This window comes from Parasteatoda tepidariorum, chromosome 4 (assembly GCF_982258835.1).
Source record: "Parasteatoda tepidariorum strain Cologne lab strain chromosome 4, Ptep-v5.0, whole genome shotgun sequence".
NCBI classification, from domain to species: domain Eukaryota; kingdom Metazoa; phylum Arthropoda; class Arachnida; order Araneae; family Theridiidae; genus Parasteatoda; species Parasteatoda tepidariorum.
The window spans coordinates 83,957,620-83,973,343 of NC_141758.1; the positions used below are offsets into that span (position 1 = coordinate 83,957,620).

Here is a 15,724-nt window from a genome sequence, read left to right on the forward strand (position 1 = left end):
TAATACACACATCTGTAACAGTTAGTGATCCCGAAATCGGAAGTAATCAGTCGAAAGATTGTTGATAATAGAAAAGTAAAAATTATTGAGGAGTTTTTCTTCAATGTTTGGCGTGTTTCTGAAAGATTTGCCAATGTTCTGGCAAGTGTTTTCAAGTTCTTCGGCCTTTTCCTTAGGGAAATTTTGCTTCTTATTTGCTGCTTAGAAAATGGCGTCTGACTCTGCCAATGATTCTGATGGAACTTAATGAAAACTTAATAAATAAATGCCTGATATTTTCAGGTTCCTGCTAGAGGGCGTACTCAAGCATAGCGATTGCGAATTTTTACATTTTTGTTGTTGTTGTAGTTCATTTACGTCGCATTAAAGCTACACAATGGGCTATTGGCGATGGTCTGGAAAACATCCCTAAGGATGATCTGAAGACATGCCATCACAATTTTCAACCTCTGCAGAGGGATGGCACCACCGCTTCGGTAGCCCGACGACTTGAAGAACAAAGCCTCTTCTTTTAGTTCAATGCCTACGGTCGGCGCACCTTAACCCATTCCTAAAATGGCTGATTCAAGTCTGAAGAAGAAAAAGGTTTCGTTTTCTGACGAGCCGCATAAGGAGGCTTTTTCCAACAAGACATCAGGTTTTGGGAGACCTTATAAAGTTTAATTTAAATTACTCGATTAGTTCGAATCAAACGCATATTCTGCATTTTTAAATTCTTTTTACTCTTATTAAGAATTCTAAGTTTGTTTTTATTTCAACCTAAATTCTTACATTTTTTGAATTTCATTTCTTGTTGTTCTTTTATTTTATTTTTACGCTATTGCATCTTAAATATCTGATGCCGCATTTAACGTAAATGTATCATGTGTAAATTGTAAATAAATGTAAAATGTAATTATTTAATGTGCTTACTCTTCAAGCCATTTATTTCTCTTCAAACTTGATTTGTGAAATATATTTTCTCGATAAAAAACTCACCAACCAGGTTCCCTTTTTCTTTCGACCACGTTCGATGGTGCAGTAATTGTGTATATTGCATATGGTTTTCCTACAAATTCAAAATCTTTCCCATCATCCTTAAATAAAATAATGAAAATAACAAATATTTAGTAAAAGTTATTTTTTGTATAGTATTATCTTTGGATAGACGAATTTTAAAATTGTGCTTAAAAATGTTTCAATTCGCTCAAAAAGTTATTAAGATGTAGCGAAATGAGCAGGAAGTAAAATTAACAGTAAAGAGTCTTTGAAGAGCTCTCCTGACCAAACTTTGGGACCCTATTTTCCAGATTGCAGTTACCCCCTACATTTAACTAACTCTAACTCAGTGGCACGACAGCCCATTAAGAGGGCCAAGGCCGACTGTGCCCATCTCAGTTTTCTTGACCTTGGGCTCTGGGGTGCAGGAGCATATGTTCCGGTCAGGTGGTCAGCCGAACGCGGAACCCCCAGTGTTAGTTCCCAAGCATGCTTGGTACTCATTTTATCGACCCACTGAAGGGATGAAAGGCTGAGTCGGCCTTGCCCGGCCCAAGGATCGAACCAAGGACCTGTGGCACGACAGCGCGAAGCGCTACCGCTCAGCCACCGGGCGTCACCCCCTACATTTACAGGATCAGAAATTGAAATCCATCAAAAAGGGGTATGATAATTCGGAGAAAGTACGCTTTTGTGTCTGATTTCGTAATATAAAATATCGTCTGCACTTATTAATTATCATATTTGATGTTGAAAGTCAGAAATACTATTCAAGCAGGAAAAAAAAATATAAGATGTGTGTCTTATATTTGTTTCGTTTTCTGCTTGAATAGCATTTCTGACCTTCTACACTAAAATAAAACAAATTTTGTTTTAGCTGATTTAAGCACTTTTCCATTTTGATTTATTATTTTAAACGTTCTTTACTTATTTTGTCTTTCCCTGAATTTGTAAATCAGTTTCATACTTTGATTAGCGTATTTGAAGTCACTATCCCAAGCCTACAAGAGTGAGTCCTAGAATGTGAAAATCATTAGATCAAAAGTTATTCAGGGTGGTCCATTTTTTTGGAGCTCTCTACATTAATGTTTTTAATCCTCACAGAGAAAATTTGATCAACAAATAAAAAAAAAATGTTCTAGACGACAACTCTAGCCCTATGTCCATACTAGCTCCTGTGTTCTAAGTACTATTTACAATTGCGAGTAATATTTCGGGTACTTTTGTGTGTGAATAACTCTCTCTTAAACATTATAAAGCAGGAACTTAGTAGATGTGGGTTTTTAACATTCAAGTTCACATTTCTCTAGTAACAAAATAATCTATTAATAGCTGCGCAAAAATTTTACTAGCAGTTAAGTGCTGAATAGTACAGTGATGTACCCCCACTCTAGCTACTCTCGCCAAATACTGGAATCGCTGTTCCTTTCGGATTGCTTTGCAATTCAAATTTTGTTCACTCACTCGTTGGATATTAGCGTTTGTTAGTCTAGTTTTGCATGTATGTTGATACCTTTCTTTAAAATGAAGTTCTAAAACTCTGCAACATCACATTATGTGAAACATTTTATTTATAAGCACATAATTTCATTTATGTATACAACTATTTTACGTATAAAAGGAAAACTAAATTCTGAGTTGAGAGGCTTAACCTATTCTTACATAAAAACATATCATATTTATTCTAACGCAAACTTACAAATTGAATATAAACCAAAAGAAAATGTAAGAAAATGAAAAAAGCATAACTTGCTAATCCTTGTTAATGAATCTCATCTCTCTTTCGTGGTAATTATGAAAATATACTTGCGTAAATTTAAAAGTATAATTAAAACAAAATTTCAGAACAGTTTGTTTGTTGATAGATTTGCTAGAGAACAATTCACAAACAACGTTTACGGAAAAGTTTGCATAATAAACTTTTTTTCAGGGAAAGTTTTAAATACTTTTCGTTTCTAGTTTAATAGAGAAGAGAAAACACCGGGATAGCCTAGTTCAGGGGTGAGCAACACGCGGCCCGCGGGCCACTTGCGACCCGTTAAGCATGTTTATGCGGCCCGCCAAGCATTTCTAAAATTGAATTTATTTCATCGACTTTCTCCCATCGTATTGTTATAAAATTAATTATAATATAATGGTAGTACATACTAAACCGAAACAATTTTTTGTGATGAGTGACGATTTTGGGTTTCTTATCGACATGACTCAGCATCTCAATGATCTTAATGTGGAACTTCAAGGCAAAGGATAGTTTATTTTGTATGATAGACAGTTTATTTGTATGATAAAATTCAGGGCTTTGAATTAAAATTGTGGAAACAGCATCTTTTGCAGTATAATGTGTCTCACTTTCCACATTTAGAAAAAGAAAACGTTACTACTTCTCAAAAATACGCACAATATATCGACATTTTAATCAACGAATTTCAATTACGCTTCCAAATGTTCAAAGCTGAGAAGACAGTGGTTTCCATGAAAATGTTTTCCTCGTCATTTAATATCGATGTGGATACAGTTCCCGAAGACTTTCAAATGGAAGTGATTGACATGCAGAATAATACAGATTTAAAAAATGTATTTTTCTCAGTTAACATAGAAAATTTTTATAAATCGTATGTGAGCCCTGAGAAATTTCCGCTTTTGACGAAAAATGCAAAGCAAATTATGTCTCTGTTCGGAGGTACGTATGTTTGGGAATAATTATTTTCAACCATGAAATTAATCAAAAATAATCACCGATCAAGACTGAGTGATTAACTATTAGAAAGTTGCGTACGTGTAGCTACCTCATTAATACCAACTGATATTGATCAGCTTGTATAGAAAAAACAGTGCCAAATTACTCATTAAAAATTTCAAGTAAATTCGTTTTATTGTTCTTTTCTTGTTTGTTTTTATTTTGCATTAAAATTTGTATATGAAATCTTAACTTTTTTTTAAATTATATATTTTTTTATTCTATTGTTTATTATAAATAAAGTTTTGTAAATTATTAATAAGTGTTACTTTATGTGCGGCCCGCCGAAAAATTTTAAAATTTTAATTGGCCCGTTGATTAAAAAGGTTGCTCACCCCTGGCCTAGTTGATAGGAAGTCGGGCCCATGCAGAAGAGGTCATGAGTTCGATTTCCATCGGCCGAAGACACCTCGTGTAGTAAATGGTGACTGGTACATGTTAAATCTATCGACACGCGGTCCTCCATTTTCCTGTAGCAAATCATATTTCCGGGGTAACTGCCTTGAAGAATGATCTCTCTGGTTCAGATCAAAATTACAATCTGTGGATGAATGAATGGATGTAGGGATGGGTCCGCCCTTCAAACGGGCAGTGACGTGTGTGTAACTGACGTAGTATTTTTGGCCATAGATGGAGTCACCAAAACAGAAGAGTCGCACCCTCTGCCTTAAAAATTCACTTGATTTCAAGCAGGCTTGCTGGTATTGGCAAGTGGCATTAGAAACAACAGAGAAAACATTCTGATGTTTTTCTCCTCTATAGTTGCTAAGCAGTTAACTTGTTTAAAGAGAAATATCCCCCAGAAAATCGTAGAGTATTTCCTTGTTAACCATTTGACGTAGTTGGTATGTCATTTTAATATATTTTTTTCTGAAGGGCTAATTAAAGCTGGCATTTCATTCAAAATATATATTGGTATTTTTTAATTATAAAATGCAGTGTAATAGTTACAATAAAAATTCTGTTAGCTTATCGGAATTATATATTTCTACTTACATATAAAATCGAAAAAACATTTTTGAAATTTTTATGTTTAAAATTTAACAATAATTGTTTATGTAAATTAAAGAAACTTCAATAATGAATAACTGTTTCTCTTTTATCTAAATAATTGCAAATTTGAAAAATTATTGTTAGGCAGTGAACCGGGTTTGGAAGGTTTTACCTTTAATGCAGAAAGAGTTACCGGTGTTTCATACTGTATTTCACAACCACAAATTATTAAAATGCTAAATATAATATTTCTCACTCATTTTGACCTAAAATAAATGTTTACAAAAAGTGTCAAAGGGTATGTAGGAACACCATTTAAGAGAAGTGTGCGTCTATTCATTTTAACATTTACATTTCTATTGCAGTCAAAATCTATTTCTACTTTGTTAGAACTTCATGAAATTTGGGGTAGAAGTAAAACATTATTCATTTTTAAACTCTACATTCAGAACATGCAGTGTTGAAAGAATGAACTATGTCTTTTAAAGACACGGTGTAAAAAGTTATGGAAACTTCTGAGGTAAAAATTGTTGCTAAATGTAGTCTCAATAGAATAACTTTTTTTAAAAGTAAATTAAATAGTATAAAGTAGTCTAGAGTAATAGGAGGCCATGGTAGTTTTCTTGTCACTATGATTCCTTATGACGTCACTACTGGTTTTCTAATATATTTTATCTTATTTCATAACCATCCTCACTGGGTAGCAGGAGCGAACAAGGGTTAGCATTTTGTTTTGATAAGCAGATTATCCGGGTTCGAATCATTATGTTTCTGCTTAGTCTTTCCTTGATATTTTTTTTCTACTGTGAATTTTTACGCCAACTATAAATTTACAGTAAAAAGTAGTGGCTCTCAAGGTGCCAGTGCAGCATGATGGAGCACCAAATACTTAAACCTGTATTTATTATTAAAAAAAAAATTCTAAAATTTTTTCAGTCTTGGTATATAGTTATGTGTGTCTTCAGAGAGAAAAAAAAACTTATGAATTGTTGTTCGTAGCACAATTTATTAGAAACACTGGAACCTTCTTTATTTCATTTTTAAGAGATGCTTCGCTAGTTTTCGACACTCTTATTACCGATAACTTGGATTGTTAACTTTTATTATTTCCGCCATAAGCAGCTTTGATTGCAGGAGTATGACCGAAGTTATTTTCAGTATTAATATTAGCACCTTGAGTTATTAAAAATTCTACAACGTCTTCATTATCTTCATTAGTGGCTATGTGCAGAGGAGTACAACCACAATTATCTTTTGCTTCTAAATCAGCTCCACGCTGTAATAAAAGTTCAACAACGTCTTTTTGATTCTTCTCAGTTGCTGCATGCAAAGGAGTAAAACCGAAGGAATCCTTAACTTCTAAAGAAGCATCCTGCATTAATAAAAGATCGACGACTTCCACTCTTCCCATTTCAGCAGCAATGTGTAATGGTGTACGATTCCAGTGATTTTTTGCCTCCATATCAGCACCTTGTGCCACTAAAAGCTCAACAACCTGTTTTGCACCTTCTTCAGCAGCTAAGTGCAGAGGAGTAGCACAAAATTTATCTCTAGCTTCAATGCTTGCACCTTGCGCTATTAAAAATTCCACAACCTCCAGTTCACTTTTATTAGCAGCTGCGTGAAGAGGTCTTCGGCACTGAGAATCTTCAGCTTCGATATCGGCTCCATGTATTATTAAAATTTCAGCAATATTCTTACTATTAGCTAAATGTAGAGGCGTACGACCCAAGTTATCTTTAGATTGAATATCAGCCTCTTGTTCAATAAGAAATTCTACCATGTTAAGATCTTCAGCAGAAGCATGATGTAAAACAGTCTGTTGCTCTTTGTCTCTGTGATTAATGTAAGAAAGTTTGTCATTAGCATATTTTATCAGAAGCACAGCAATCGCCTTATAAGAAGTAAAGTACAGTGGTGTATAGCCAAACTTGTCTTCTGCTTCAACATTTGCCCCATTATCTATCAAAACTTTAACAATACTCTCATTGCCTTCTTGAAATGCAACAGCATAGTGCAAAGGAGTACGTTTATTTAGATCTTCAAGGTTAACATAAGCATTTTTATGAGTGGCACAATCAATTAAAAGCTCAGCAACCTCATCGAAACCATTAAGCCAGAGGAGTCCGAGGTGCAGAGGAGTCATTTTTTTTGCATCTCTAAAATTAACGTAAGCATTTTTGTCTTTCGCATGATTTATTAAAAGCTCGGCAATCTTTTTACTGGAAGTCAAGTGGAGAGGAGTATGACCAAAGTTATCTTCAACATAAATATCAGCACCTCTTGCAATTAATACTTCAAACACATCCTCCTTGTTTAGATAAGAAGGAGCAGCAGCAAGGTGCAAAGGAGTTCGATTATCTTCGTCTCGAAGGTTAACAAAAGCAATTTCATTTATCGCACAATCAATTAAAATCTCAGCAACCTCCTTGCAGCCATTATCAGCAGCATGGTGCAGAGCAGTTCTATGATGTGAGTCTTTAAGATTAACGTACTCATTTTTACCCTTAGAATGATCTATTAAAAGTTCTGCATTTTTCTTATACTTAGCTAAGTGTAGAGGAGTACGACCATTGTTATCTTCAGCATATATGTTAGCACCTTCTGCAATCAAAACTTCAACAACATCTTCATTACTCCATTCTGCAGCATGGTGCAGAGGAGTTTCGTCAGATTCATCTGCAAAGTTAACATAAGTAATTTTATCAGAAGCACTCTCTATTAAAAGCTTAACAATCTCTCCATCGAAAGTATAATGCAGAGGAGTTAAACCATATTTATCTGTAGCAAAAATATCTGCCCCTTGTTCTAATAGAACTACAACAGCATCTTTGTCATTCGAGTTAGCAGCTATGTGAAGAGGAGTAACTCCCATCTCATCTTTAGCTTCAATATCTGCTCCCCATAATAATAAAATCATAATAACGTCCTTATTGCCTTTCTTAGCAGCTGCATGTAAAGGCGTTTGTAAATAACTATTTTTCGATTTAATATTAGCACCCAATGTTAATAAAAGCTCAACAATGTCAATGGCACATTCGAGAGCTGCTGCGTGAAGGAGAGTATTGGAATGTTCAGATTTTGTTTGAATATCAGCGCCTTGTTCTAATAAAACTACAAAAGCATCTTTGTTATTCCAGATAGCAGCTATGTAAAGAGGAGTATGTCCATTCTTCTCTTTAGCTTCAATATCTGCTCCCCACAGTAATAAAATCTCAATAACGTCCTTATTGCCTTTCCTAGCAGCTGCATGTAAAGGCGTTTGTAAATAACTATTTTTCGATTTAATATTAGCACCCAATGTTAATAATAGCTCAACAATGTCAAAGGAACATCCGAAAGCTGCTGCGTGAAGGAGAGTATTGGAATGTTCAGATTTTGCTTCAATATCAGCGCCTTGTTCTAATAAAACTACAAAAGCATCTTTGTTATTCCAGATAGCAGCTATGTAAAGAGGAGTATGTCCATTCTTCTCTTTAGCTTCAATATCTGCTCCCCACAGTAATAAAATCTCAATAACGTCCTTATTGCCTTTCCTAGCAGCTGCATGTAAAGGCGTTTGTAAATAACTATTTTTCGATTCAATATTAGCACCCAATGTTAATAAAAGCTCAACAATGTCAATGGTACCTATGAAAGCTGCGTTGTAAAGGGGAGTACAGGAACTTCCATCTTTTGTTTCAATATCAGCTCCTTGTCTAACTAAAAGTTCAACGAATTCCTTTTTATTATAAACACACGCTTTATGCAGTAGAGTGTGACGAAAGAAATGAACTCTTTGTACAAGAAGAAATGAACTCTTAGGTCTACTATTGACCAAATCTGATCCGACTTTTATCATGACATTGAACACTTCCTTTAAATTGCATTCCATTATCATATCTATCATAGACTGTATATCTTCATTAAAATCATAGTATTTAACCATTTGTTGTGCCAGATACAAATCATTAGTATTGGCCCCTCTCCGAAGGAGTTGTTCAGCTATATCCCAACGACCATATTTATCAGCATATCTTAAAGGACGCCAATGGTATAGTTCATCTACAGCATTAACATTAAAACCATGATCTGATAAAATTTCTGTGATATTCGAGTAACCGTGAGCAACAGCTATATGGAGTGCTGTTCTTCCAATTCGATCAGTAGCATTAATAATAGCTTCTAAATTTTCGGAACTTGATAACACTTGTTTAACTTTATTGTCATCATTGTTTAAAACTGCGATATGTACTTTATACGTTATCTTGTCCTCTGCAGCCATTAAATCGAAGAAGATGCTTGTTAACTTATTATCTGGTCCATAAACCTGATCACGAAAATGTGCCTTTACTTTTTCCCGTCTTATATTGCTGAAGTAAAAAAGTGCAGCAAAATACTCTGAAAAACTGTAGTGAATGAAAATTGGTTTTGCACCGACAGTATGACTAATGAAACCTGAGTTTTCTTTTCCCTCCGTTATCTGTTCTTTGTAGTAGGTTAGTTCACGTAACTCTTCTTTTTCAAGGAACTGGTTTATATCTTCCTCACAGAAAAGTGCACTCAATGCTAATAAGGAATATTTTTTTATAAAGGTGGCGTATAGTGTTTCATACTCTGAACCTGATTTAGTTAGATCCAATATATGTTTTTCTAGAAGATGCCGTTTGTACTTGCTTTCAACAAAAACTCTATACAGATCCAGTATATCTAGACTTTTAGGCAAATTTGATTCAGTATTGCTGGAAGGAAAATAAAAGTTTTTAAACTCCGCTCGAAACGCTTCCGCCAACATTTTTGTGTGTAGTGGTATTCCTGTAAATTCTTGGTTCTTATCAGAAATAGGCTGGGACATACAGTCAAGTAACTGTTTGGCATAAATGTCAAAATGTCCCCCGACATTAAACCTAACATCGATAACTTTACACAAATACTTTCTAATAAACATCGCCTGATCTTCTTTAGATAGAGGTTTTAAAATATACGGTAATACACTTAATATGTCTTCCAATTCTTTTTTCATGTGTGGACGAGTAGTTATCCAAAGTTTTTCAACTTTAGTAAGTTTTAAAACTTTTAATAGTTGGGCGACTCGTTCCTTGTACTTCGGAACTACCTCGTCAAAACCGTCAAAAAGCAGAGCAATTTTTCCTTGGGAATTAAGTCTGTATTTAAATAACTTTTTTTCCAGTGGAGTTGTTAAACCTGCAATATCTAGGAGAAATTCAAATGTTTTTGCCTCATCATTGACAAAATTTTGAGCTTCTAGTTTTTCTGTATAATCATTCAAATTAAATCTCACAACCCAAAAGGAAGCATCACAGTTTTTTAATTCACGTTCTAGTTTAGTCAGCACAGTGGATTTACCAGCACCAGACACTGAGCTTATAATTACAATTCTATCATCAATATCACGAGATTCAGAGACGTACTCTTGATCTACATACTCAAGCAAGATGGATAGAGCACCACGAGACTTCTGCCATGCGAAATTGTCATCTTCTTTTTTCAACCAATGAATATTATGTTTTTTATATTCATTACAGAGTTTATCAAAATCGTCATCCCCATCCGAAATCAGCACAATATCTTGAGTTGCTTCACACTTCAATCTAACTACTTGCTTGTTATGAGTAATAAGTAGTCTTGTTTCTCTTTCTATTTCTTTTTTAATGACTATATGGCGTGTAAAGATTCGATCAATATAGTAACTAGCAACATCACCTAAGCTAGAGAGAGCTTTACCAACGGCTATTGAATCATTGTTTATAAGTTTAGACAATATCTCTTCATCGATTATTTGTTTTGATTCATCAGTTATCAATGTACCTAAACATATTTTTTCTCCTTGAAAATAAATTTTTTTCTCTAGAAGTTGCTTTTGGGTAGTAATTGTTAAATCGTCGAATTTAATTTTTAAATCATCATTCTTTTCAACATACGCATTATAATTATTTCCCAAAAAATTTCTTACATTACCATTGTTTTGTGAAACTAATATGAACTTAAATTTAGGTTTGCTTCTTATAGCAATAAGAGAATTATTAAATAATGTTGCTGATTCATTGCTTTCAATATTACAATCAACAACAAATAACACTGGAATCACTTTATCTAATTGTTTTACAAATTGTTTTAATGGAAAATATTTATCCAAATTTATAAGCTGTTCTAAACTCAGAAAAAAAGTTTTACTCGTTTGATGGTCACCTTTTGTCTCTTTCAGTACATTTAGTATGTTTTTTACTCCCAAAACACGATGCGCTTTGCAATTTAATTGCAAAAATTGCAAGTGAGAGTTATTCAAAAAATCAACAACGTATTTAGGAAATGACTCAATAAGTTCAATATACTCAATAGATTTAAGATAATTAAGAGACTGATTTTCGTAAACATCATTTAAGACATCCAAATTATTTAACTTAGTTTTTATCTCAATATGTATATTCGGCAAAATAAATAAAATGTTTTTGACACAAGTGATCAATTTCTTCAATTCTTCTTCTGAGTTGCACTTGATAAAACCTCGTCCTTCCCCCTCTTTCACTTCAAATTCTTGCAATGTTTCTCCAATTTTGTCTTTGCTCATTTCTGCGTTTGTCTTTTCCTCAAGTAGGAAGAACAAGTCATCTAGGATAAAAAGCATAGAAAACTGTCTTAACTTAAGATATTCATTTAAAAATTCGTACTCCGACTGCATGAAAATATTAGCACTACATTCTCCTTTTTCCACACTTTGTACTTGATAACGGAGAGTGCAATATTCGTTATCATCCGGAGGTGGACTATAATAGTTAGTACAGTTTGCTAGTTTATGGAAACGTTCATATTCGTTTACGCTACTTGAAAATTTTTCTAATATTTTTGCACATAATCCACCTTTTACTAATGGCCAATCTATTATCTTCATTATTTTTTCGTTCGAAGCTTTTTCTTCGGAAAGAAACACATTTCGAATTTCCTCCTTTTTGTGAGTGTATCTGGTATATTGAAAGAAATCACAACAAGATTTTCTCGTAGGTAAGTTTTCGATAAACACACGATATAAATTACCAACATTCAGGTGTGAGTTAAGAGTATTGACAGCATTTGGTGCAGAGAGATATATAGTGATATCCAACAAAAAGGATAAATGAGGTTTACCACCATAGCGTATATTAAAGTCACTTTCCATTTTCAACAACATGTCTTTGCAACCAGGACTATCAAAAACCACGGTATGAGTGTGAAAGCCCTCTTTTTTGCTTTTAACAAAGAGCTTGCCTTCGTCTTCGAACGGTTTAGTAGCAAGATATTGTAAAGTAAAGGCAGTAATTTGTGCAAGCCAGCCTCCTAACGAATGCCCTGTTATGGAAATTGTTAGATTCACTGAATGCTTTCTACTAAGCTTTTTCAGTTTCTTTGCAACATTGTTGGAAAACGTAGCTGCTGAACTCATTTGAGAAGTGTAATCCTTTGACATAATACCTTCATAGTCTGCCCAAAGATCATTAAAACATGTGAGACGTGTCCCTTTGTGGGCGATAACAACTTGCTGGCAGTTGGGATTCCAATAAGCAGCCCCAAAATAGCCATCAGTGGAGTTTTCTGCTGTTGTCAACAAAACCCAACTTCGCTCCAGTGGATCCAAACAGTTTTTCAGTTCTTTGTAAACTCTGCATGCAATTTGAGCTAAAAATGAGTCACTCGGATAAGCACATCTGTTTAAGAGAATGGATGTTGCATTTGTGCTTATTATATCAGATTCAATTATTGATATAAAGTCTCCGTCACTGTATTCTAAATCAACTACTTTTAGTTCTTTGCTTAAAGGAAATGCCATTTTCGAATTTGCAATGGTCTTGTCTTGTGCAGGAAGAGATGATTTTCCCATAGTGAGAAAGCAACGTGTTCTTCAATATTTGAATAGGGTTATCTAGCGGAGTCGAAGAAGTAAATTGAAGAGATATTTTTCATGGGAAAAAGGAAGAAGTGCCATCTTCGATTTTGGAATAGGAATAATGTGTGGAGATGAAGAAAGTTTTCTCACACTGTAAAGGAAGTGCCATCATCATCGTTTAGAATAGGAACATCTCGTGGAGGTGAAGAGAATTTTCTCAGAGTGAGAAAGAAGTGCCATTATCTTCGATTTTAGAATAGGTCTATTTTGTGGAAGTGAAGAGAATTTTCTCACTGAAAAATAAGTGCCATAAACGTTTTCAGATAGTGCAAGGGAGGAAAAGTTTCGAACTGTGAAAAGGAAGTGCCATCTCTGATTTTAGGACAAGGATGATTTGACTTCAGAATTTATTGTAAAGTGCTCTTAAAACTCATTTTACTTTTTTCTTCTATACGAGACAGGACTTTCCAGAGAAGTTTTGTTCCAGTGGAGCTCCATAAAAGCTTGTTTCTCTAACAAAATAAAAATTTCTTGTTAACTTTAACAAAAAAGCAAAATAAAAAAACAACCTCTTGTTAACTTTGACAATCAATTTTAACTTATGGAGCTTCAAAAAATATTTTTTGCATAAACATATCATAATCTTCAAAAATTGAATCGATAAGTACGAAAACCAGTAATCTTTTTTTTTTTTTTTAAATTTGAGATTTTTGCATTTTTAAGTTGTGTTGACGTAAATACAAAGTTAGGATATAAAAATTCATGCTCACCTTCTTGGTACAGTATATTTGGTGCCCTAAAAAAGCTCTGTATACATCAAGTTGATACTTAGCTATTCAGTTATTTGTACCTCTCTTAAAATTAGTTTTGTTGGAGATGACCAGTTATCGAATACATTGGTTCAATTATATTTTGTCAAAATCTCTTAAAATAGCTTATACAACATTAATTTCTAAAGCCTTTTAATAATTTATACCTTCAGCAGCATTATATCATTAATACCGTGCCAAAACCACGAAAGTACGAAATTGTGCAATATACTATATGTGAAAAAAAAACAATTATTTCGGGTCGCCAAATTTATGAGGCTTTTGAGCGCTTCCGTAACATTTTTAAATCCTATTGTGAGCTAATAACTGGCAATTTTGTTTTATTTGAAATATTGGCGTATAATGTTCTTGACTAGTTAGGTGTGCCATTCACACTCATTCCAGTGGTATAGTGTACTTAACCAAGAAACGAATAAAAAAAGAATAAAAAGAATCATAAATCTGCAAATTTGCGAAATTTGCAGATTTATGATTTTGGAGCAGTGTTAACGTGATTTTGTCGTTCGTTCAACTCCAAACATTTTATAATTTAACCACTCCAAACAATCTTGCGAAATATTTGTTTTGATCATAACTGATTTATTGCTATATGTACCTACAGTGTGCCTTAAAAAGAGGAAATCACCTCTAATAACTTTTATAATGAGCGGATTTTCTTACATTAAGATCATAGTTTTCTAAATGGTTCAAAAGGCTTATCTAGAAAATGCAAATTATTTTATTAGCGTTAACTATTAAATTAATTATTTCGATGGATTTGGTTTCTTGACTGTTTAATTTAAGGTTTAGCAGTTATTTGGCATAATTACTATATCCTAACTATATGGTCCTTATAAGTTTTTGAAAATTTGAGCCCCTCAATATTAATCTCACTTTTTGTTTATTTAATTGGATCTCGAAAAATTCTTAAGGCAATTGGAAATATTATGCTTATAATTATAAAACTCAATTATCTAAACATAATTACATGGAGGAATTATATTTTTTATTTTTAAGAATGGCTGAAAATTTCTAAAATTGCAACGTATACAATTTGTTTTTGTTAAACTATGTAAATTTTAATGAAAATATTCAAAATTTAAACGAAATCAGTGGAAATGTTTCTGAGTTTTAAAAAAAGTCGAATTTTTACTCTATCATGTCTCGAATTATCCGACCGAATCATTTGAAATTTTATGATTTGCAATTTAAAATTACAAAGTTTAAATTGACATCAATATCTGCATGGTGTTTTGATCACAAATAAAAAAAAATCTGTAAACAATAATATATAATTATTAATAAAATATTTTTTACGCGAAATTATCTTCGGATAAACCAGTTTTATTATTACGTATAAAAGTTTTTCGATTCGCTTAATAATGTGGCATGGTAAAATAAGCGGAAAAAGAGATTGACATTAAAGGATTCAAACTTTTGAACAACCTCTTGGTGAAACTATTATTATTATAGTTTCTAGAATGCTGCTGTCTTCTTACATTTAGTTTATCAAAAATTCAAGTACACTGAAAAAATGCTTGTTAATAAACACACGTTTTTTACACTGTTAATAAACACTGTTAATTTACACAGTTAATAACCATTTAGAGTAGTAGTAGTAGTTCATTAGCGTCTCATTAGAGCTGCACAATCGGTTAATGGTGATGGTCTCGTAAACATTTTTAAGGATGATCCGAAGATATGCCATTATAATTTTGACCCTCCGCTGAAGGAATGGTAGTCCGACGACCTGCGAGCGTAGTGGAATACTTTACGGTTTCGCGGGTATAAGGCTGACTGATATGGTGCTCGTTTGGTCCCTTAGTAGGGAAGTTGTACTGGTCAAAGTTGTTACCAACCCACACACTAACCACTGCCAGTGATGATTGAGTCATTGGAAACCACGTCTTACTAACAATCCACTGTGGGACTACTGATTATTGTTCAGAGAAAAACACTTTCGTATCCAATTTCTTAACTTACTTTATCTACCTTTTGAGCAATTAAGATTAATTTTAGTAAATGAAAATCTGATCATTTGAAGAAAAATTAAACAAGGTGACGCCTTTTCTATGTCCATGTAAGAACTTTACGATATGTTTTTTCAGTTTTAGTTTGATAAATAAAGACTTTAAGCATTTATAAAATTGAAAACGCAGCCTATACGTTTGGAGCACTCAAAATATGTTCCACAAAACACGAGTTATCAAAATTCAATAACATGTGATGTTTTCTAAGAATGAACATGAAATAATTGTGACTTAAAGAGGTGGTATTTTGCAGAAAATTTTTATGTTTGCTTTTTAAAGATGGTAGAGAACTTAAATGGTTTAAAAAGGCTAACTGAAA

At 33.3% G+C, this 15,724-nt stretch overlaps 1 protein-coding gene across 1 annotated transcript in view; it reads right to left on the reverse strand.

The window, feature by feature from the left end:
- Positions 1-2,526: 2,526 nt before the first annotated feature.
- The window catches only part of LOC107449245 (uncharacterized), a 51,776-nt gene continuing 38,578 nt past the window's right edge, over positions 2,527-15,724 (reverse strand). Inside the window, exon 2 of the mRNA XM_071182502.2 lies at positions 2,527-13,078. Within this exon, the coding sequence (XP_071038603.2) occupies positions 5,802-12,560 (6,759 nt within the window). The 5' untranslated portion in view covers positions 12,561-13,078 and the 3' untranslated portion in view covers positions 2,527-5,801. The remainder of the gene's footprint in view (positions 13,079-15,724) is intronic.